The 23,684-nt window shown below is 38.7% G+C and overlaps 2 protein-coding genes across 2 annotated transcripts; one reads left to right on the top strand and one right to left on the bottom strand.

Annotated features, from left to right (window-relative positions):
• Positions 1 to 1,845: 1,845 nt before the first annotated feature.
• On the top strand, positions 1,846 to 5,271 carry LOC126612518 (ALA-interacting subunit 5-like). The gene is made up of 9 exons (XM_050280945.1): positions 1,846 to 1,981; positions 2,163 to 2,258; positions 2,751 to 2,809; positions 2,923 to 2,997; positions 3,104 to 3,220; positions 3,337 to 3,407; positions 4,058 to 4,355; positions 4,456 to 4,745; positions 4,982 to 5,271. Exons 2-9 carry the CDS (start codon positions 2,192 to 2,194, stop codon positions 5,043 to 5,045), a joined length of 1,041 nt encoding a protein of 346 aa, XP_050136902.1. The 5' UTR covers positions 1,846 to 1,981; positions 2,163 to 2,191; the 3' UTR covers positions 5,046 to 5,271.
• Positions 5,272 to 5,990: 719 nt separating this feature from the next.
• Positions 5,991 to 23,652, bottom strand: LOC126612517 (uncharacterized). Its single transcript, XM_050280944.1, has 11 exons — positions 22,695 to 23,652; positions 22,193 to 22,295; positions 14,205 to 14,218; positions 13,866 to 14,084; positions 13,223 to 13,294; positions 7,567 to 7,653; positions 7,336 to 7,374; positions 7,064 to 7,168; positions 6,804 to 6,969; positions 6,458 to 6,567; positions 5,991 to 6,369 (listed from the first exon to the last, which is right to left on the bottom strand). The coding sequence occupies exons 1-11, from the start codon at positions 22,947 to 22,949 to the stop codon at positions 6,283 to 6,285; spliced, it is 1,257 nt and encodes a 418-aa protein (XP_050136901.1). The 5' UTR covers positions 22,950 to 23,652; the 3' UTR covers positions 5,991 to 6,282.
• Positions 23,653 to 23,684: the final 32 nt, after the last annotated feature.

The raw sequence follows: 23,684 nt of genomic DNA, 5'->3' as shown, positions 1-23,684 counted from the left end.
TTTAGTTTAATCTAGAGGGAGTAGGATTTGAACTCGGTGAAATAAAAAAATGGAGGGAAATAACACTGCCCTACTTAACTAGTGTAATCCACATCTAAGATTTACTCAATGACACTACATTGTGATTAATTAAACTTTCTGACTAAATTATTATACCATTTTCAGTTCTTCAATTCATCTGCCATAACAATTTAATCCAATTCAATCAATGTATTAAAAATATTGAGATATTGTAATACCAATTTGTCCTGCTCACATCGATCAATTTTAATTTTAAATATTAAAAGTACGTATAATTAACAATCTCTTCTTTTTAGAGTAATGTTATTCATACCATGTTTTTGTACTACATTTTCATACCACCTTAGGTGGCATTTGTGGACAGCCACATCATTTAATTAATCAGATTTTTAAATTTAGTTCATTATTTAATAAACTAATAATTAAGAAAAACTAGTTAATTAAATGATAATTGTGGTATACGACGAGTCTTTCTCCTTCTTTTCCTTGACTTTTGCAAAATTTTCAAATGATGTGGCAGTCCACATCAGATGTCACCTAAGGTGGTATGAAAATATGGTATAAAAACATGGTATGAATAATATTACTCTACTTTTTAAGCACACTCTCTCCTTAATCTCTATAACTATCGGGGGTTCTCTCCTTCCCTTTTTTCCTCTCCTCCCTCACTTCCTCTCATAGTTTTTTCTTCTTCTTCTCTCTCTCTCTCACTCTTTGTTTTTTTTTCCTCTTTCTCCAAAGATGAAATCTTGAGCGTTCAAACAAGAGGAGAAAAGAGAAAGAAAAAATAAGGGAGATAATCCTTGTTCAAATCATATGCTCAGCATGTCATGCTCCGACAGTCTTACTAGTGGAATAGGGGTTATGATTTTCACTATATTATATTTTCTCCTCCACCTCTCATATGTTGTTATTTGTTTATGGTTGATTTATTAAATCTTATGATTAGAAACTATAACATAAGTACAAAGAAATAAAGAGAAAATATGAAACAAAAATGTTTCTTTGTTCACTAGGTGACTAAAGAGTACATGGTCACTCACCCTTTGATTGATATCAATGACGAAGATTAAATAGATGTGTTTGATATCAAATCAAATGATAAATAAACATATGAATCATCTGGTACTTGGTAATCAAAATAACGGAAATCAAATCTCTGATAATCATTCTGGTGTTTAATCCAACCGAAAATAAATATAAAGTAAATTAAAAGTGATAAGTTAAAGACAAGAAAAAAAAGGATAAAAAGAGAGTGATCAACCTCTCAATGCAGTCCTCATAAACTAGTCGGCAGCATGGGTTTTTGGCTTTTGTGTAATGGTCGAGGTCAGATAATGCGTGTCACATTATTAGGCTGCAATTTGCATGGAAGAAATTAAGAAGATTATGGTGTAATCAGATTCTCTACTCACAGTATAATTGATTTTAAATGCAAAAGTGGATAATCACCATCTGGAAAATTTAGAATTGAATTTTCGTGCCTCTATGCGCCAAACTTGGTCTTATGAAACTTGTCATATTTATCGTGAAAAGAATTTTGTTGATGATGATTTGGCTCGTTTGGATTTGTCATGCAGTTTAGGTCCAATCTTTTTTTAGCAAACTCCTTTTTTTTGTCGTCCTAGTTGCAGATATAAATAAAGTGTCATAGTATCGTTATATTCTTATATAATTTTTTTTTTTTTAAACGTATGTCCCGTTGTCAACCGAAAAAAAGAAAAGAAAAGGGAGAGTGTCTAAGAATAAACATACGACTGGTAGGACGACTAGGTCGGGATTTAGGAGATGCAAGACCGGTTGTTGCGCTCCTGCCAAATCAAACAAAAACCAACCAAAATGCACACGCTGCACACATGTGATCCTTCGTTCCATTGTCTTTCCTAACAACCTTCCACACCAAATCACCAATCAACTACCCAAAAAAAAGCACAAAAATATCAAAAAAGAAAAAGAAGTGGTAAGTGGGATTTCAGATTAACGAACAAAAAGAAAAAACTTTGATCCTCCCATGCTTCCAAATTTGCAGTAGAACAAAGAAAGTTGCCAAATTTCCAAAAGGGTTCTTATTTCTTTGGTCGAATTCAAAAGGGTTGTTTCCATTTTCCTCAATTTATCAAATTTTGTTGTGTGAATAATAGTGGCATTGTAGAGGGAGGGGATCGTGGAGATGGAAGCAAAAGATGGAGCCTCAAATCCAACCTCCTCTACCAAAAAGAAATCCAGAAAACCCAAATGTTCGTTTTCTAACTCCCTTTTGTTTCATTCTCCCTTTGTGTTGATGAATGCATGTCTCTGTTTATGTAATTTGGTTTACTTTTCATTTTCCCATCGTTTTTTTCGGCTTAACTTTTATTTGGACGCTTGAATGTGGATGTTTTATTTCTTCATTGTGCTTTATTTGGTAATTATTTGACATACGATAGAATAATCTAGCACTAAATTCATCTAAACTAGGGGAAAGTGGGAGGGTACGAAGATGGGATGCAATGGGTTAAAAAGGAGGGTTCTATCCACTTGGGTAATTTATTTGGTTTATGAAGAAACCACAACCTTTTCTTCTAGGAATCCAGCAACATATTTTCTATATATTCATGAAAACATATAAAAACAGATAAAAGTCGATGCAGTTAGATTTTCATTGGGCATAATCCAGTCCCTTTGGGCTGGTGTTAAAGCGTTATTCTAACGAAAGTAATATGCTTGGTGCATGCTATGATGCATTACAGATTCCAAGTTCACACAGCAAGAGCTTCCAGCTTGCAAACCAATTTTAACACCAGCGTCGGTATAGGTTACACTGCATTTTGTTATTTATTTATTTATTTTTTTTTCAGTTGCAGATTTTGCTTCAGTGTTATGTGTTTTGGTTTCTAAATGTGTTTCCTTTTTGGATTTCAGGTCATTTTAATATTTGTCGCCATCGGCATTGTCTTTATACCAATTGGACTTGCTTCCTTATTTGCATCAGAGCGTGTATTATATCTTCACATCCTTTATGTAGTGCTTATCGTGAAGTTTGGACAGTGGCGGCTGATTATTCTTGAGCATGAAACTAAACTTTGCCTTGTTTAACATGCAGGTGGTGGAAGTCGTCCACCACTATGACAAAGATTGCATTCCTCTTAAATATGCGGATAATATGCTTGCATATATTCAGAGTAGTAAAACTAACAAGACATGCATTAGGAGACTCACTGTAAGTACGATCCTCAGCCAGTGTCATGTTTAGGCTAATTTTGCAAAGTCTTTATCTGCTTTTCTTGGCTGATAAGACATACTTCTGATAATGTGCGTTTACTGGTGGTTTTTCAGATTCCGAAACAAATGAAATCTCCTGTTTACATTTACTACCAGCTTGATCACTTCTATCAGAATCATCGCCGGTATGTAAAAATTTTCTTGTCAACTATCATTTTTTTTCGTATGGAATATATGGCATGGACATGAACATGGCTGTTTGATATAAAACATTCATGGAAGGGGCATGAAACCTCTGTTTCTCTTTGCCAGTACTGTGCACCAAACATCTGAAAATAAACATGAGGTCCCCTTACAGACAATTTCCATAGGTAGTCAAATTTTCCTGCAATATGTGGATACATACCCGTAAATGCGAATGATGAACTGTAATTGTTATCTGAAACTAAAAGGAAAACCAAATCATTTCTGTCCAGTGTAGGTTATTCTTGAGGGTATGTTCGACAAGTTAAAACACTCACCTGCCACCTGATTCGTGGTGCTACTCTGTCTAATCAGAGTATATGTAGAGATGATGATGCCTACATTTGTGTGTAGAATTTATTTAGATGGAAAAATGAAGTTGTCAATTTACTTAGGACATCATTTCTGTAGCATTTTATATGTGTAGCATTTCTATTACAGGAATTTTAGAAAACTTTTATTAGGAACTTGAAAAGGCCACACTATAAAACATCATCCCCCACCGACCCCCTCTCCCCTTATCCCTCTAGTTCTGAATTTCTGAAATACTATGATTCTGTTTCTTATGTAGTATGTTTATTATTGTTTCCAGATATGTTAAAAGTAGAAGCGACAAGCAATTGCGGAGCAAGTCCAATGAAAATAAAACAGATGACTGTGCTCCTGAACGCTATACAACAAAGGGTGTAATTGTTCCGTGTGGTCTCGTTGCATGGAGTTTGTTTAACGACACATACAAGTTTTCAGTGAATAACAAACAACTAGGAGTCAGCAAAAAGGACATCACATGGAAAAGTGACCAAAAGAACAAATTTGGCTCAGACGTCTACCCTAAGAATTTTCAGAGCGAGGGTTTGATTGGAGGAGCAAAACTGAATTCTAGCATACCTGTAAATCTTCTCACCTACTTTCTGTCTTTTGTTCCCCTTGTTTGCCATCCTTATTTTGTTGCTTTAAATTAATATCCTTTTCTTGTTCTGCGATCAACAGCTGAGTGAACAAGAAGATCTTATGGTTTGGATGCGAACTGCAGCATTGCCAACTTTCAGAAAACTGTACGGGAGAATAGAAGTGGACCTTGAAGCCGATGCTGTAGTAACTGTGACAATAGAGAATAATTATAACACCTACAGCTTCCGTGGCAATAAGAAGTTGGTACTTTCAACTGCAAGCTGGATTGGCGGAAAGAATTATCTACTAGGCGTGGCATACCTTACTGTTGGTGGGCTGTGTTTGTTCTTGGCTCTAGCATTCCTACTTCTCTATCTGATCAAGCCAAGGTACGTGAATTATTTCACAGGTCATACAGTCTGCAATGATCAACTAAAACTTGATTCTATTTTAGACAATTACGGTAAATTTACACTGGTCTTTTTGCTAAAATGGATCAATTCCTCTACGAAACCAATATTTAGTGGATTACTGTCCCTATATATCGAACACAATCGGCAGTGTTGTATCTATGCCCAAGCTACTACTGAGATGTGCTTGAAATTGTTTCGCCCTTTTTGTGCAGGCCTCTTGGGGATATATCGTACTTGTCTTGGAACAGGAGTGCATCAGGAGGACACATATACTAGAAGTCCGTCCATGCATCTTAGTATCCGCTTCGATCTTTTTTGGGACAATCTTTTTTGCCATTAGGCTGGCCAGATCGAGATTTCTATATGTTTTTCTTGGATCTTTTGCTTTATTTTGCTATTTATAGATCTTTAAAAGGACCAATTTGTGTAAATATTGTATTGCAGTTGTGTATCATATGAATTTCGAGCAATGGCATTGCATAGATTTTTCGTTTTGGACGAATTACTAAAGTTTGTTTGGGATTGCGTTTTACTAGGAGGTTTCTATTTGTAGGTTTTTATTTGGACATTTACGGGAGTTGCAGACTTGCAGGTGAAATCAAAATAATTTCTTGTTACAGTATATGAGAATCAGTAACATAAGAGGATCTTCATATATTGCGGAGTACATAGTGATGGAAGATTTGAACTAATCTAAACTGTAATGAGGAAGATTCGAACTCGAGTGCATAGTGAGAAGGACATCCGTTTTAACTAATATGACAATGCCAACGTCTGCACTAAAGTAATAATATGATCAAAAGTTCATGTCAATATTTAAAAAGCTTATTTTTAGATACACCTACTGAAACTCGACTTTGATTTTACTTTTCCCCTGAAACTCAAAAGTTGTCACTTTGCACATTAAGTCTCCATATTTGCTTTACTTATGAGATTTTGTCTATTATGTCAAAATTGTTTTGCAAGGAGTAAAATGACAGCTTTTGAATTTCAAGATAGAAAATTGGATCAAAAATCGAGTTTTAAAGAATGTAACTAAAAATAAACCTATTTAAAAAGTAGTAATAGTAGTATTCTTTTTGCAGAATAATATTGACAAGATTTTGTTTTGCTACAATAGTAAGTTGAACAAATGAGTTCAGAGGGTGTGCAAAAAAAAGAAAAAGAAAAAAAGAACCAATTTCTATTATTTTTTCAAATATGAGTGATTGCAAAGATTAATGCACTAAAAACTGTAACTTGCTCGTAGCACGTTGTGATAAAAAATAAAAAAGAATCGTTTTACATATGCGAAGGCACTTGCAGAAAAACTAATACTAGTATTATTATGTGGGCCTTTGGCCATGTTACAATAAGAAATTTAACAATGATATATCAAGAAATTTAACCCTTCTATACCTTTGAACTTCTAAAAAAGTAACTGACTAAAGCAATAGAGCAGAAGAATGTCCTAAAACTTGTAGAGGGAAAATTCAACGGCCACAAATTGAAATAGAAAAATGCAACCAGCAAGTTATGCACAAGCTGGTAATGTAGGCTCCATTGCAGAGGAGATATCTCTGTCACACATTTCAGAAGTTATGTTCACAAGCCCGTCATCCTGCATGTTCAGATGCTTAAATCTACGAGTTTTACAAAAAAAAAAAAAATCGATTTTATGCGATTTTATCAGACGATGATCTACGTACCTTTGCAATATTCCTGAAGTATGTTGTTGTATAATTTCCGGTAGGGAACAGTACTTCAATGAGATCTGCTAAGACCAGTTGAGGCTGGGAGATTGCTCCATTGTACCAGTCTTTACATGCAAATACAGATGCCAATTATGCACTATTTTTCAAGTATAAAAAAATAATATTTCAACGATAACAAGGTATAGAAAATAATTATTCATTAAAATATAAAGCACACAGTGAAATTATCATTTCAATTGCTTAAGACCAAATCGTTATCCTATTTTAATTGCCTTTAAAAAAATAAAAAATTCAACGTTAAATATAAAAAAGAATGCAATATATGTATAAAAACACTCACCAAGGGCAGTTGAGTTCTGAACTCTTTTATCGTATCTCCAAATGCTTTGGTTAGAGAGGAAAGCAAAACAAGAATGATCTTCCACGTTTATATTTTGCAGAAACGTTGATGAATTGTACATAACTGGATCCCAAGTGTATGTTTCATCAATAACCACATCCACGGTCTACATGAAGAAATAAACTGAGGTAAGTAATTGTGACACGTGTAACTAGTTAGGGCTTGAGCGCTCATGATTAAAATTTACACTGTGAACTCACACATAGGATGGCATGCAGTGCATCCAAATCGTCAGGACTAGAGATGTTGTAGGTATTCTTGTTGATAGAATCATCCACATTTTCACCAAATGCGTCTTCCACATACTGCATGTTCCAAAGTTGAACACACGAATGCCAGTTTAAATAATTAATTCATCTTTGATCTATAAAATGATTTTTGTTTTTATTCACGTTGGGTTATATTTTAATGAGATTATTGAACATTAGTCCTTGAAAAAGATTGAATTTTAAAGAACCCGAAAATTACTGACCTTCAATTTGTATGTTTCCTTTGCAAAAGACCATGCACCCTGCATAAATGAACTCTAATTAATTAATGTTATACGTAGAAGTATGCAAATTCCCTATTAATAATTTGATGCAACAATCTTCTCATGCAAGACTTTAATTCTTTCTTCCCAAACAACCAAGGTTTTCAATAGTGTTGGAGAACAAAAAGAGATTATTATTGCTCTCTGAAATTTTGTGTGCTTGCGACTAACATTATCGTACTCCATCCATGCTACTGTTGGTTTGAAAGATGTCCTGTTTTTCGCAAGTTTGGTCAAGCATTGATAATTCTGTGTAACCTGCATAATTAAAAAAAAATGATTTGTTAGTGCAACACAAATCATATTAACTTTTAATATATAATGACAATAACAATGGGAAGCAAGTTTGTAAGGCGGGGAGAATCCTGAAATAGGTTGCCTTATTTTGGATTGTTCTTTGCAACTTGGCAACATGAAGTTGAAAATGCTAGTTATGTTGCGGTGAATATGTATCCCCTGTACACACCTTGGGAATTGATTTCACCCGAAGCACCAGACCAATGATCACTCATGACTTCTATTGGAAGCAACTTTGTGTCAATCAACTTTGTGTCAATCAACCTTGTGTCAATCACAACTTTGTGTCAATCAACTTTGTGTCAACTCCTTAATTCAAGGAGCTTGTCTTCCCTAAACCATTTGGTCGGTTGTCTTCCCTAAGCCACCTTTGTGGTGTAAATCAAGGAGTCAATCTCCTTATATATTGTTGTACAATTGTAATGATATTATGATGAAAATACAAAACATACTTTGAAAATCAACGTGGTATTAGAGCAGGAAATCTAACCTGCCTCTGCTGTACTACTATCCGAGCGTGTTCAATCTTCAAAATGACCGAAGACAATTCGTTAGGATTAGAAGCTGAAAGTTCACATGTGATTTCCTCCATGAATGTGCATGAGGTGGATGTCAACCCAAATCAAAGATTAAGCTCAGTCGTGTTGAATGAGTTTAATTACTTGCCTTGGTCTGGCTCTATGTGGAAGGTCCAAGTTAGGGTTCATAAATGGAAGCATCAAAATACCTGATGCTTCCTCACCAACCTATGAATCCTGGCTTAACAAGGATCAGCTAGTTATGTCATGGCTCCTGAATTCCATGGAACGGAAATTAACTGAAATATTCAGTTACTTTGAATCTTCATACCAGCTATGGGAGGCGGTCAACGAAATGTATGACAGCCAGAACAATGCTGCAAGGGTTTTCCAATTAAAGAAGGACATCTCCAATCTGCAACAAGATGGCAAGCCGTTTGTGCAACTCCTAGGAAGCATGAAAAACAAGTGGAATGAGTTGGAAATTTATCGCCCTCATACAACCGATGCAGCACTGCTACGAAAGAAAGCAGAAGAAGACAATATATTTCGCCTCTTGTCCAGTCTCGATTCAACGTATGAAGATTTACGATGTCACATACTCATGAACACTGAACTTCCTTCACCAGTGTATGTGCAACAATCCAACGTGAAGAAGTAAGGAGGAAAGTCATGAACATGGGTATAATGGCCAGTGTACCTGAGGCTAGGGCCTATCTAACCAACGAGAGAAAGTACAAAGGAAAGCATTCGAACTTGAAGTGTCAACACTGCAACAATATAGGTCATGTTAAAGACACATGCTGGATTTTACACCCAGAATTAAAGCCTGACTTCATGAAGGACAACAAGGGTTTACAAAGGGTGAATCGTACTACACATCGAGCAAATCATGCGTCTGCCTCCAACTCTAATGGGTCTGATCAATTCAAGAACTTCACAGCGAATCCAGCTGAACTCATGAATGAGTTTATGTCTTACATTCAAGGCAAGAAAGGAGAGGCTGGAATTGACCGTGCAGACAGCATAGGAAAAGGGAACACGACGGCATTGCTCGGCAAGTTTGCGGGTTTCTTGGCAGACACGAAACCCGTACCCCAAGAGAACATGCAAGGTATCATGAAAGCCTTTAAAACTGCTCTTAAAATAAATATGTTGCATGATTTTTGGGTTGTAGATTCGGGTGCCACAGATCATATGACTAACCATGTGTCTAAGTCTCAAAAGTTTGAAAAATTCACTAATCCTTCCCAAGTTTCAATTGCAAATGGTGAGAGTGTAAAGGTTTTAGGAAAGGAAAAAATAAAAATAATGTCAGATGAAATTGAATCAATGGCTTTGTATGTACCTTCCTTCCCATTTCAACTTCTATCTGTGGGAAAGATCACAAATACCTTGAATTGCTTAGCTATATTTTCTCCTCACAATGTCATCTTTCAGGATTGTGCCACCAAGAAGACGATTGGTGAAGGGTTTTATTTAGAAGGTCTCTATTACATATCAAAAAGCAATCCCAGAGGATTCCAAGCCAAGTTCAATCTCATTCAAGATAATCAATTGTGGCATCAACGTTTAGCTCACCCTTCTCCACCCATTTTGTCAACTTTATTTCCAAACTTAGGGAATGATGCTATTTCATGTGAAACATGCCACTTGTTTAAGGCCACTACATTATCTTTTAACTTTTCCTTGTCCAGGGCTAGTAAGTGTTTTGAACTAGTTCATTCAGATGTATGGGGACCAACTAGTGAATCTTTTAATGGTTATAAATATTTTGTGATCTTTGTTGATGATTTCTCGTGAGTCACGTGGTTGTATCTTCTAAAGTCTAAGAATGAAGTTATGGAAGTACTTAAGGACTTTCATAACCTTGTTAAAAACCATTTATCCTCTCAAATTCAAACCTTAAGGTCTGACAATGGCACCGAATATATGTCCCATATCATGAAACAATATTTAAGCACTCATGGCATCATGCATCAAACAAGTTGTGTTGGCACACCTCAACAAAATGGTGTAGCCGAACGCAAAAACCGTGACTTACTTGAAAAAACAAGAGCACTAATGCTACAAATGAATGTACCAAAGAAATTTTGGTCCCAAGGGGTTATGGCAGCTGCTTATATCATCAATAGATTACCCAGCCGAGTCTTGGATTTCAAGTCTCCCCTAGAGGTCATGAAAGGAAGTAAAATTGATCTCTCACACCTTTGAGTTTTTGGCTGCATATGTTTTGTGCATATTCAATCTCATCACCGAGATAAATTGGATCGTAGAGCTGTTAAATGTATTTTTCTTGTTTATTCATCGACAAAAAAAAGATATAAGTGTTATAAGCCTCAACTAAGAAGATTGATTGTGTCCAAAGATGTTTGATTCCATGAAACTAATCTTTTTTTCAGCAAGACACATGAAATCACAAGTCAAGAGGATGACATCTTGGATGTGTTCCCACTACCAAGAATCGAACTTGAGGCTCTTCAACAACAAGATCCCAGTCATGTCAACATTGATACATCTCTCAATGAAAGTAGCAATGAAGGGTTTCACTCTGATGGTACACGGCATGAAAATGGTGATAATCAAGATGACCCTCACAATACGGTCCAAAATGTGAACGAGTGTGAGACAACTCTTCCTGCTCCTCGACGCAATCCAATGCGTGTTAGGAAAACTCCCACAAGACTTCAAGACTTTGTCATCTACAAACCCACACATCCCATCTCCCAATGTGTGTCGTACAAGAGTGACACCAGCCCATGCTACATTCCTAAGCACCATATCAAGTTACAAGGAGCCTTAGAATTTCCATGAGGCCAACAACCAAGAGGTTTGGAAGGAAGCAATGCAAGAAGAACTTAAAGCTCTAGATCAACACAACACCTGGCGTATCACCAAACTTGCCATAGGCAAGAAAGCTGTGGGTTGCAAATGGATTTATAAACTCAAATTCAAGTCAGATGGATCAATTGAGAGGCATAAAGCAAGATTGGTAGCTCGGGGATTCACTCAAACATACGAGGTGGATTACAAAGAAACGTTTGCACTTGTTGCCAAATGAACACCGTGAGAGTGCTATTGTCCGTGGCAGTAAACAAGGGATGGTCCATATACCAAATGGATGTGAAGAATGCATTCTTGCACGGAGATCTCAAAGAAGAGGTCTATATGAAATTGCCACCAGGGCATCCTCAAAGCAATGAACAAAATTTGGTGTGAAAATTGCACAAATCCATTTATGGCCTGAAACAGTCTCCATGAGCTTGGTATGCCAAACTAAGCTCAGTTCTCACTAGTGTTGGTTTCATAAACAGCAATGCCGATTCATCACTATTTGTTCGCACATGAGCTGTGGGAAAATTAGTTGTGCTGATCTATGTTGATGATCTGATAATTACGGGTGATAATGCTGACAAGATCCTCAACCTCAAATAGTCCCTCAGACAAAGGTTTGCAATTAAAGACCTTGGGATATTGAAGTACTTCCTTGGTATAGAAGTGGCAACCTCGCACAAGAGGCTGTTTCTTAACCAAAGAAAGTATGTCTTGGATTTGCTCAAGGAAGCCAACATGAGCGATGCTAAACCGGCCATTACTCATCTCGACAGCAAGCATAAACCTAGCTTGAAGGGCACGCCACTCACGGATATCAACCATTATTAGTGATTGGTGGGTAAGTTAATCTACCTAACAATCATTAGACCCGACATCATATATTCTGTAAGTCTTGTGAGCCAATTCATGCACTCCCCGACTCTTGAGCATTTGACCCTTGTTAAAAGGATCTTACGCTACTTAAAAGGATCTGTGGGTCGTGGAATCCTCATGCAGAAGAATGACAACACACAAATCATGGGATATTGCGATGCTAATTGGGTGGGGAATGCCATCGATCGCAAGTCCACAACTGGCTACTATACCTTTGTCGGTGGAAACTTGGTCACATGGAAAAGTAAGAAGCAAACTGTTATAGCCAGGTCAAGTGCCGAAGTTGAGTATCGTGCCATGGCTTCAACTGCGTGTGAGTTGATCTGGCTCAAGGGACTTCTGTGTGATTTAGGTGTTCCTACAACTCTTCCTATGTCCTTATTTTGTGACAATCAGGCAGCCATGCATATAGCATCAAACCCAGTGTTTCACGAGCGAACGAAACACATTGAAGTTGACAACCATTACATTCGGGAACAGGTGCAATCGCAGGTGATTCAGACACACTTTACAAGAAGCTTCAACCAACTGACCGACATCTTCACAAAGCCTTTGGCTTCTCATCAGTTTCAGCGACTTCTGTCCAAGCTTGGATCCATAAACCTCCTGGATCTAGCTTGAGGGGGCGTATTGGAAGCAACTTTGTGTCAATCACAACTTTGTGTCAATCAACTTTGTGTCAATCAACCTTGTGTCAACTTTGTGTCAATCACAACTTTGTGTCAATCAACCTTGTGTCAACTTTGTGTCAATCACAACTTTGTGTCAATCAACTTTGTGTCAACTCCTTAATTCAAGGAGCTTGTCTTCCCTAAACCATTTGGTCGGTTGTCTTCCCTAAGCCACCTTTGTGGTGTAAATCAAAAAGTCAATCTCCTTATATATTGTTGTACAATTGTAATGATATTATGATGAAAATACAAAACATACTTTGAAAATCAACAACTTCTGTGTAGTGCCACAAAGACTTTTGGTGGTCTTATTGGTGCATACGATGATGGGGTCTTTGACTAGGATGAAGTCGTCACAAAATAGCTATTTTAATATTTAATTTAATTTTTATCCTAATATATCTTAAGCTTATATATAGTTAGTAAAGTTCATTGTTTTACTTCTTAGGGTTTTCCTGCACGTTTAGAGCTTACAGAAAGTATCTTGGTTTCTAGAAGTTAAGAAGTAATGACCTGTTATTTTAAAAGGAATATGAAAAATATAAAGAAATTGAAAGGAGATGAACTATTTTTGCAGTGTACATACAGTAGTTTCTTATTGACTGTAAAGAGAACGGTATTTATCATACTTACTGCATCATATACTTGATTTGCTCTGCTCTCAACGTTCGCAAACACTCCCAAGAACTTGATCCACTCTGCTCTCTATCAAGAACACAGAAAAATCAGATATTAGCATTTAGCTGCTTTCTTTTCTTTCCTTGATTTAGGTATGTTGGCCTGCCCGCCCTCTTTTTCCTTCCTTGGAGTTTTTCTTAAGTGGATTTACCTGCATGAAGTTTTATTGGCCTGCTCGCCCATTCATTCATATTTGCTACAAATTTGATTGGATTGAAAGAAAAATCGCTTAATTACTCTTAAAAAACCAAAAAAAAATACATAAAATTTTGAGGACAAACTAATTTCCACGATATATGCTTGAGAAAAGATATATAATCACCATGATAAATTGATAATGTTTGCTTTATTTAACATTAGTGTTTCTTTTGGTTTTTTTATTATCTCACCCTTTCCTATATAACTTGATAACAATGCCTATTTTTTCAACTATTATTCTTGCAAGTTTTTTTTCTTAACATCTCTATTTGAGCGAGTGGGAGAATTAATTGTACTTAATTAGGATCTCATTTAACAAAATGAAGAGTAATACCATAGCATATATGAATCATAGGAAAACTTGAACATGTAATGTTACATACATACATGACGTGCTTACCTGCAAAGGGTTATCCTCTCCATAAGGAACAAAAGAGACAAAATTGCAAGCCTGTGGTTGGTCAATGTTGGTAATGAAATGTGCTGCAAATTTTGCTACTTGTTCTGGCTCACCTTTGGGAATCAAATCAATTTCTCCAGCTTCATACAATTTCAAAACACATTGAGAAGCCACAGAGTTTGATGTAATGCCCTTCAAGCTCCCCAGTAATCCCAGGAGCTGCATAACAAAATTAATATTGGTACAGAAAATAAAGCAAAAAGAACAAAAAATGAAATTGATACAAGATATTTAGAAATTGTATGAGAATTACGCCTTATTGGAGCTGGCAATCCTCACCTCGAAAAAGGAAACTGCAATTTTACAAGAAGATATTTAGAAGGGGATTAAAAGTTAGCTTGAATTAAAGACAAAAGATCATAAAATATAAAAATGTGCAAAACAGAAAAATGGTTACTGTTGACTTGCAGGAAAAACTGGTTTCTTGGTACCGTGGGGAACGAATAACTACTATGGTGTCTCTATAACCAACAACAACAACAACAAAGCCTTTTCCCACTAAGTGGGGTCGGCTATATGAATCCTAGAACGCTATTGCGCTCGGTTTTGTGTCATGTCCTCCGTTAGATCCAAGTACTCAAGTCTTTTCTTAGGGTCTCTTCCAAAGTTTTCCTAGGTCTTCCTCTACCCCTTCGACCCTGAACCTCTGTCCCGTAGTCACATTTTCGAACCGGAGCGTCAGTAGGCCTTCTTTGCACATGTCCAAACCACCGGAACCGATTTTCTCTCATATTTCCTTCAATTTTGGCTACTCCTACTTTACCTCGGATATCCTCATTCCCAATCTTATCCTTTCTCGTGTGCCCATACATCCCACGAAGCATCCTCATCTCCGCTACACCCATTTTGTGTACGTGTTGATGCTTCACCGCCCAACATTCTGTGCCATACAACATCGCTGACCTTATTGCCGTCCTATAAAATTTTCCCTTGAGCTTCAGTGGCCTACGACGGTCACACAACACGCCGGATGCACTCTTACACTTCATCCATCCAGCTTGTATTCTATGGTTGAGATCTCCATCTAATTCTCCGTTCTTTTGCAAGATAGATCCTAGGTAGCGAAAACGGTCACTTTTTGTGATCTTCGCTAGATTGCTCCGGTCATTAGTGTGGATAAGTATATAAATGGATAGAGATAGGAAAGCAAACACAAGATGTACGTGGTTCACCCAGATTGGCTACATCCACGGAATAGAGGAGTTCTCATTAATTGTGAAGGGTTTACACAAGTACATAGGTTCAAGCTCTCCTTTAGTGAGTACAAGTGAATGATTTAGTACAAATGACATTATGATATATTGTGGGAGAATGATCTCGTAACCACGAAACTTCTAAGTACCGGAGTGTGGTATCGTCTTGACTTGCCTTATATGTCTCATAGGTAGATGTGGCATCTTCTCTGGAAGTACTCTTCCTCCATCCAGGGGTGGTATCTGCAACTGGTGGAGATGCACAAGGTAATGTATCAATTTCACTTGAAGCTTACTTGTAGTTTCAGGCTCGGTCAAGCGCGATACAAACCATGTAGTAAGAGTCCCCCAAGTCGCTGAGCTAGGGGATCTGCTGAAAGAGGTGACAGACAAGGTAAACAATCAGAGCTCCGGCTGATTGTTCACATTCTCCCTATTTTGCAGGCAGCATGAAGGATAAAGAGAAGAAAAATGAGAAGAGATGATATGGGATACTTTTGCTTTTGAAGAAGTAACTTTCCACAGGCTTATTCTTGAACTGGGCTGGAGGGTTTTCTGGTTTCCTCCAGAGTATAAGGCCGACTGAAGAATTTGAGGGTCAAAACAAGTCCATCAAATCTAGAGTACGTTCGACCCTGCTGATATGGGATACTTTTGCTTTTGACAGAGTAGTGGATGTATCGGCGTGTGCTGTTACGCTTGTCTCCACATGCTTCCTTGTATCCTTCTCACTTGCCCTATCTGTTCCTCAGGCAGATGCGGTATCTTCCCTGGAAGCTTAAGATGTTGAAGATGAGTACTTGAGAGCAATGCCAGGTAAGTAATCAGGTAAGGGGTTCCAGGAAGTCAGTTCCTGGCTCGAAGCTTGATTCCAAGTGCTGACTGATTGCTCTCTTTCTCCTTATCTTACAGGTAAGAACAAGGCCAAAGGAAAAGACAGGGAAAAAACATGATATGGGATACTGTTGCTTTTAATCCTGATGATATGAGATATTCTTGCTCTAGTATAGCTTGTTTACAAAGGTATTATCGAGGGGAAAGAAAGCTGACTATTTCGAAAGGCTTCGTTTGGAGTGCCCTCTCAGATAAGAGGAAAGGTTGAGCATTTTTGCAGGTCTGCCTGTCCGTTGGGGATGGAGGTCGACATATATAGGAGTCTCCCTAACATCAAGTAATAATGCTATTCATTTACCCTGCTTGGTCATAGCACGGTAGTGGGAGCTGCCAGCTTCACATGTTTTAACTCTGTCAGAGCACTTTGAAAAAGTGGTCTGTGGTATCTAGAAAGCTGATGTTGCGTGTGAAGATTGCAGACAAGCTTTATCCAAGGAGATCCAGCTCTTGAAGTTGGGAAAGTGGTGCCTCTTCGGTTTTCGAACAAGCAATCCTGTCGGGGATCTGGCTCTCGAGATTCGGAGAACGATGCCTCTTTAATTTTTGAGAAAGCAATCCTGCTGGGGGTCTGACTCTCGAGATTCGGAGAGCGGTGTCTCTTCGATTTTTGAGAAAGTAATCATGTTGGGAGTCTGGCTCTCGAGATTCGGAGGGCGGTGCCTCTTCGATTTTGGAGCAAGCAATCTTGTTAGGAGTGTTTTCTCGAATGTGAGTAAAGGTTGGGCATGTTTACTAGTCTACCTTGCCACGAAGCACAGAGGTTGACACACAGGGACTTTCCAATTATCCAGCAGTGGTACTGTTCCTTTACCCTCTCTTCGATTTTTGAGAAAGTAATCATGTTGGGAGTCTGGCTCTCGAGATTCGGAGGGCGGTGCCTCTTCGATTTTGGAGCAAGCAATCTTGTTGGGAGTGTTTTCTCGAATGTGAGTAAAGGTTGGGCATGTTTGCTAGTCTACCTTGCCACGAAGCACAGAGGTTGACACACCGGGACTTTCCAATTATCCAGCAGTGGTACTGTTCCTTTACCCTTATGGGTAATAATATGGTAGCTAGACCTTCAAAATTTATGTGTCTAAACTTTGTTAGTGTTGTTTCTTTGCTATTCTTTTACCCTTCTTGGTCAGAGCGATGTAGTGGGAGCTGCAAGCTTCACGTGTCTCAACTTTGTCAGAGAACTTTGGCAAAGTTATCTGTGGTACCCATGAGCTACTGTTGCGTGTGGGAAGTGGGTGATTGAACAGTACGATTCATGTGCTTTCTACTTCGCCAGAAATCTTCGACAGAATGCCCATAATTTCCGCAAAGCTGAGTGTGCGTGTGACAGGTGCTGACAAGGCTGGAAAAGTAGGTGCCTCTTCGATTTCTGAGATCGGCCCTCGTGGTCTCTGAGCAGCCCAGTTTTTGAGAAAGCAAGCCTCTTCGATTTCTGAGGTCGGCCTTCGTGGTCTTTGAGCAGCCCAGCTTTTGAAAAAGCAAACGCCTCTTCGATTTCTGAGATCGACCCTCGTGGTCTCTGAGCAGCCCAGCTTTTGAGAAAGCAAACGCCTCTTCGATTTCTGAGCAGGCGCCTTTTCGATTTCTGAAGCTTCGTCGAGTGCAGATTTTTATAGGGGCTAACATTAAGTTCCAAAGCACACTTGAATATCTACCAGTAGAAGCTCCATTCTTGCACTTCTAAGATATTGATTTGTCCGACCTCTTCTCTCTTCAACACCTTTGAAAATGTCTGGCCCCTCCGACCGTCGTTTTGACTTGAACCTTGTTGAAGAGGCAGCCCCGCCTTCTCCAGACAACATATGGCGCCCATCCTTCGTCTCCCCTACTGGTCCTCTTACCGTTGGGGATTCCGTGATGAAGAATGATATGACCGCTGCGGTAGTGGCCAGGAACCTTTTCACTCCCAAAGATAACAGACTACTTTCCAAACGGTCTGATGAGTTGGCTGTTAAGGATTCTCTGGCTCTCAGTGTTCAGTGTGCAGGTTCTGTGTCTAATATGGCCCAACGCCTATTTGCTCGAACCCGCCAAGTTGAATCATTGGCGGCTGAAGTGATGAGTCTCAAACAGGAGATTAGAGGGCTCAAGCATGAGAATAAACAGTTGCACCGGCTCGCACATGACTATGCTACAAACATGAAGAGGAAGCTTGACCAGATGAAGGAATCTGATGGTCAGGTTTTACTTGATCATCAGAGATTTGTGGGTTTGTTCCAAAGGCATTTATTGCCTTCGTCTTTTGGGGCTGTACCGTGTAATGAAGCTCCAAATGATCAACCTCTGATGCCTCATCCTTCTAGGGTTCTGTCCAGTACTGAGGCTCCGAATGATCCCCCTCCGGTGCCTTCTCTTTCTGGGGCTCTACCGACTACTGAGACTTCTCATAAGCAACCTTTGTGAAGACTCCCTATTGTTTGTTTATTTTGACTCAAGTATATGTACATATTTGTAACTTATCGAGGATATCAATAAATAAGCTTTCCTTCATTTCAACGTATTGTGTTAAATACACCAAAGCCTTCTTAGCTAGGTTCTTTGAATTTTCTTTTGTTGAAGCTTGTATGTTGAAGCTTTGTGAGTGGAGCATGTAGGTTGAGGTAGTGTTCCCTTAATTTCCCGAGTGAGGAAAACTTCTCGGTTGGAGACTTGGAAAATCCAAGTCACTGAGTGGGATCGGCTATATGAATCTTAGAACGCCATTGTGTTCTGTCCTGTGTCATGTCCTCCGTTAGATCCAAGTACTCTAAGTCTTTTCTTAGGGTCTCTTCCAAAGTTTTCCTAGGTCTTCCTCTACCCCTTCGGCCCTGAACCTCTGTCCCATAGTCGCATATTCTTATCGGAGCGTCAGTAGGCCTTCTTTGCACATGTCCAAACCACCGTAACCGATTTTCTCTCATATTTCCTTCAATTTCGGCTACTCCTACTTTACCCCAGATATCCTCATTCCTAATCTTATCCTTTCTCGTGTGCCCACACATCCAACGAAGCATCCTCATCTCCGCTACACCCATTTTGTGTACGTGTTGATGCTTCACCGCCCAACATTATGTGCCATACAGCATCGCCGGCCTTATTGCCGTCCTATAAAATTTTCCCTTGAGCTTCAGTGGCATACGGCGGTCACACAACACGCAGGATGCACTCTTCCACTTCATCCATCCAGCTTGTATTCTATGGTTGAGATCTCCATCTAATTCTCCGTTCTTTTGCAAGATAGATCCTAGGTAACGAAAACGGTCGCTCTTTGGTATTTCTTGATCTCTGATCCTCACCCCTAACTCGTTTTGGCCTCCATTTGCACTGAACTTGCACTCCATATATTCTGTCTTTGATCGGCTTAGGCGAAGACATTTAGATTCCAACACTTCTCTCCAAAGGTTAAGCTTTGCATTTACCCCTTCCTGAGTTTCATCTATCAACACTATATCGTCTGCGAAAAGCATACACCAAGGAATATCATCTTGAATATGTCCTGTTAACTCATCCATTACCAACGCAAAAACGTAAGGACTTAAGGATAAGCCTTTATGTAATCCTACAGTTATGAGAAAGCTTTCGGTTTGTCCTTCATGAGTTCTTACGGCAGTCTTTGCTCCTTCATACATATCCTGTATAGCTTGGATATATGCTACTCGTACTCCTTTCTTCTCTAAAATCCTCCAAAGAATGTCTCATGGGACCCTATCATACATTTTTTCCAAATCTATAAAGACCATGTGTAAATCCTTTTTCCCATCTCTATATCTTTCCATCAATCTTCGTAAGAGATAGATTGCCTCCATGGTTGAGCGCCCTGGCATGAACCCGAATTGGTTGTCCGAAACCCGTGTCTCTTGCCTCAATCTATGCTCAATGACTCTCTCCCAGAGCTTCATTGTATGACTCATTAGCTTAATACCCCTATAGTTCATGCAATTTTGTACATCGCCCTTATTCTTGTAGATAGGCACCAAAGTGCTCGTTCGCCACTCATTTGGCATCTTCTTCGTTTTCAAAATCCTATTGAAAAGGTCAGTGAGCCATGTTATACCTGTCTCTCCCAAAACTTTCCACACTTCGATTGGTATATCGTCTGGGCCTACTGCTTTTCTATGCTTCATCTTCTTCAAAGCTACAACCACTTCTTCCTTCCGGATTCTACGATAAAAAGAGTAGTTTCTACACTCTTCTGAGTTACTCAACTCCCCTAAAGAAGCACTCCTTTCATGTCCTTCATTGAAAAGATTATGAAAATAACCTTTCCATCTGTCTTTAACCGCGTTCTCTGTAGCAAGAACCTTTCCATCCTCATCCTTGATGCACCTCACTTGGTTTAGGTCCCTTGTCTTCTTTTCCCTTGCTCTAGCTAGTTTATAGATATCCAACTCTCCTTCTTTGGTATCTAGTCGCTTATACATATCGTCATAAGCCGCTAACTTAGCTTCTCTCACAGCTTTCTTCGCCTCTTGCTTCGTTTTTCTATACCTTTCACCATTTTCATCGGTCCTATCCTTGTATAAGGCTTTACAACATTCCTTCTTAGCCTTCACCTTTGTTTGTACCTCCTCATTCCACCACCAAGATTCCTTTTGGTGTGGGGCAAAGCCCTTGGACTCTCCTAATACCTCTTTTGCTACTTTTCGGATACAACTAGCCATGGAATCCCACATTTGGTTAGCTTCCCCCTCTCTATCCCACACACACTGGGTGATTACTTTCTCTTTGAAAATGGCTTGTTTTTCTTCTTTTAGATTCCACCATCTAGTCCTTGGGCACTTCCAAGTCTTGTTCTTTTTTCTCACTCTTTTGATATGTACATCCATCACCAATAAGCGATGTTGATTAGCCACGCTCTCTCCTGGTATAACTTTGCAATCCTTACAAGTTATACGATCCCCTTTCCTCATTAGAAGAAAATCTATTTGTGTTTTTGACGACCCACTCTTGTAGGTGATCACATATTCTTCTCTCTTCTTAAAGAAGGTGTTGGCTAAGAAGAGATCATATGCCATTGCAAAATCCAAGATAGCTTCCCCATCCTCGTTTCTCTCCCCAAAACCATGGCCACCATGAAAACCTCCATAGTTGCCTGTCTCCCTGCCCACGTGTCCATTTAAATCTCCTCTTATAAATAACTTCTCCGTCTGAGCAATTCCTTGCACCAAGTCTCCAAGGTCTTCCCAAAATTTCTCCTTCGAACTCGTATCCAACCCTACTTGAGGTGCGTACGCACTAATCACATTGATAAGTTCTTGTCCTATTACAATCTTGATTGCCATGATTCTATCTCCTACCCTCTTGACATCTACAACATCTTGTGTCAAGGTCTTGTCCACGATGATGCCAACACCGTTTCTCGTTCTATTTGTGCCCGAATACCATAGTTTAAATCCTGAGTTTTCTAGATCCTTTACCTTACGACTAACCCACTTAGTTTCTTGTAGGCACATAATATTTATCCTTCTCCTCTCCAATGCTTAAGTTAGACTTGACTTTAGGAAGAATGAATCTCATGTTATAGGTTTCATGGAAATGGTCATGTTTTTACATAGGGGTAGACATGACCTTGAAGATGATTTATTAGGGAACGCGTGAAGCTCCCCAAATAATTAGTTCAAACCCCCCGTAATCCCGCCCATTTAGCCAACAACGGTTGACTATGAGAGACGTGATGAGGGGCACCAATTAGGAGTCCCATTCAGGGACGACTCTTAACAACATTGGTGCTCGTAGCCTATGTCTGAGCCATGATTGTAGGGATGGCTACCCCTCTTGCCTTATTCAGCTCTTCTGGGCTTTGCATGGCTAAGCTTTTTTGGGAATCCAACTAGTTCATGACTTTTGGGCTTTGTATGGCCCAATGTATCGTTTTACGTGAGTCCATCACGTGTAACGTGGAGAATACACTAGCCTAGTAAAGGAATCATCCCTGCCGGACATGAACATGATTTACGCGGAGATATCTCTTCCTTGCATTAATTTTCAACCCACATCCCACTCTCCCACTTCGTTAATATAGATAATATCGTTGTTCAAAAACAAAAAAAATTCGACCCACATAAGGGTTAGGTGCTAGTTTAATTTTGGGAGTAATTTCATCATCCTTACTTGCTTTAGTACAAGTGGCGTCCCCATACACACAATTTGTTTTAAATTTTCCCATACACACAAAAATACGGAGTCCGTAGAAATCAATAATACCTGGAAAATAATCGGCATCGATTGAATAATTTGATAATGGGATAACAAATGATTTGATCCTCGAGGTACAATATTTTGTCCTTGCTGCCATCCTCGTATTGTTCTGCATTTGATAAATTAAGGATATTGTTAGTAGATTCTTAACTATGCGAGTGTTTGTATTGTAGAGAAATACGATACGAGAGCACTAAGTGCTGCTGAAACTCTATCACAAATGAACCAGTGTTGAATCATGGTTTCTAATTTCAATTATTTAAACACTTTTGATTATTTTTTATTATTTAAACACTTGCTCTTCTTTAAGCAGCAAAGCATGGTTCTTTTGCTAAGCAAATAAGGAAGCTAAAATATATTTGGGAGCTTCTAAGTATGATTTCCAAGAAGTAAAACTATTTAATTAATTATATTCTTATGTATTCTGAAGAATGACAAATTAACCTGCAGCCCTCTGTAGTGTAGTAGTAGGGATGTATAGAGGATTATATGAAGAAGAAAAAGGTACCTGGATGAGAAGGTAGCTCTTGCCGTCAATGGAATTCTTGATGACTTTGAAAGTCTGTCCATAGTATACATGGAAATTAATTGCGTCTACCACCTTTGAAGTATTGCCATTCACTTTCACAGGCGCTGTGGCTGCATTTGCTCCAATTATTCCATGGCAATCATAGCTAAAGAAAAGCCAGACCGCAACGAAGAAGGGGACGAACCTTTGCACCCAACTGCTCTTAAAACTATAAGAAGAAGAAGATGAAGCCATATGTATCTGCCGGCCACCAAATGAAACAACAAAGCAAACCTCTCTTCAAATTAACTAGCTTAGCTCTCTAGCTAGTCTCTATAGGTTGCTTGTGAATTAGCAGTCATTTAGAGCATAACAAACTTGCTCTCAAGAAGTGCCCATTCATGTTAGTGGACTCCACATAATTATATTAGTTTTTATTTTTTTATTTTTTGTGTTAGAGAAGTATAGAAAATATACGACAGAATGGGAGGGACAAAGAATAGTGGATGAATGATGAAAGGAGAGAATTACAAGAAATGGGTATCAAATGTTATATAAAACGATAACTAATAACAAATTTGTTTCATTCATTCTTCCTCTCCCAAATCATTCGTACCATCATTTTTGTAAACTGTTTAGGGGAGGGAAGGCTACCCTATTCCAGAGCCAGCACATATCACAAGCCTCTTTGAGGATTTACAGAGAGGGTCTTATTTTTAGATGTTCTTCATATCTTTTCTCTCTATCTCTGAAAAATGAAAACTAAAAACTAAAACGAGAATATTACAAAACAACAAACTATAAATATAAGTAAAAGGAAGCTGGAATTGAATGATTCATATCCTTTCCATGTTCTATTAATCCTTCTAGTTTAGAATATGCTCACATCACAATTCGTGAGAGGGAAAGTCATGGGATGAACAATGACTTACCTATTACCTACTATGAAACTAGTGGATTGGCGGTGGCTTCAAATGACTATCTTGAATT

The sequence above is a fragment of the Malus sylvestris genome, chromosome 17, assembly GCF_916048215.2.
Source record: "Malus sylvestris chromosome 17, drMalSylv7.2, whole genome shotgun sequence".
Lineage (NCBI taxonomy): Eukaryota > Viridiplantae > Streptophyta > Magnoliopsida > Rosales > Rosaceae > Malus > Malus sylvestris.
The sequence above is the reverse complement of the archived record's forward strand: the minus strand, read 5'-3'. Positions and strand labels throughout refer to the sequence as shown.

What these genes read in the sequence shown, in the direction of transcription:
- LOC126612517 (XM_050280944.1), bottom strand. Translation starts at nt 22,949, where the DNA reads ATGGCTTCATCTTCTTCTTCTTATAGTTTTAAGAGCAGTTGGGTGCAA. An exon ending in CAAATCAAGTATATGATGCA is followed by an intron (nt 7,654 to 13,222) that starts GTAAGTATGATA and finishes TTAATTATGCAG; the next exon opens with GTTACACAGAATTATCAATG. An exon ending in AGGAAACATACAAATTGAAG is followed by an intron (nt 7,169 to 7,335) that starts GTCAGTAATTTT and finishes TGGAACATGCAG; the next exon opens with TATGTGGAAGACGCATTTGG.
- LOC126612518 (XM_050280945.1), top strand. Translation starts at nt 2,192, where the DNA reads ATGGAAGCAAAAGATGGAGCCTCAAATCCAACCTCCTCTACCAAAAAG. An exon ending in CAATTTTAACACCAGCGTCG is followed by an intron (nt 2,810 to 2,922) that starts GTATAGGTTACA and finishes TTTGGATTTCAG; the next exon opens with GTCATTTTAATATTTGTCGC. An exon ending in TTCTATCAGAATCATCGCCG is followed by an intron (nt 3,408 to 4,057) that starts GTATGTAAAAAT and finishes TATTGTTTCCAG; the next exon opens with ATATGTTAAAAGTAGAAGCG.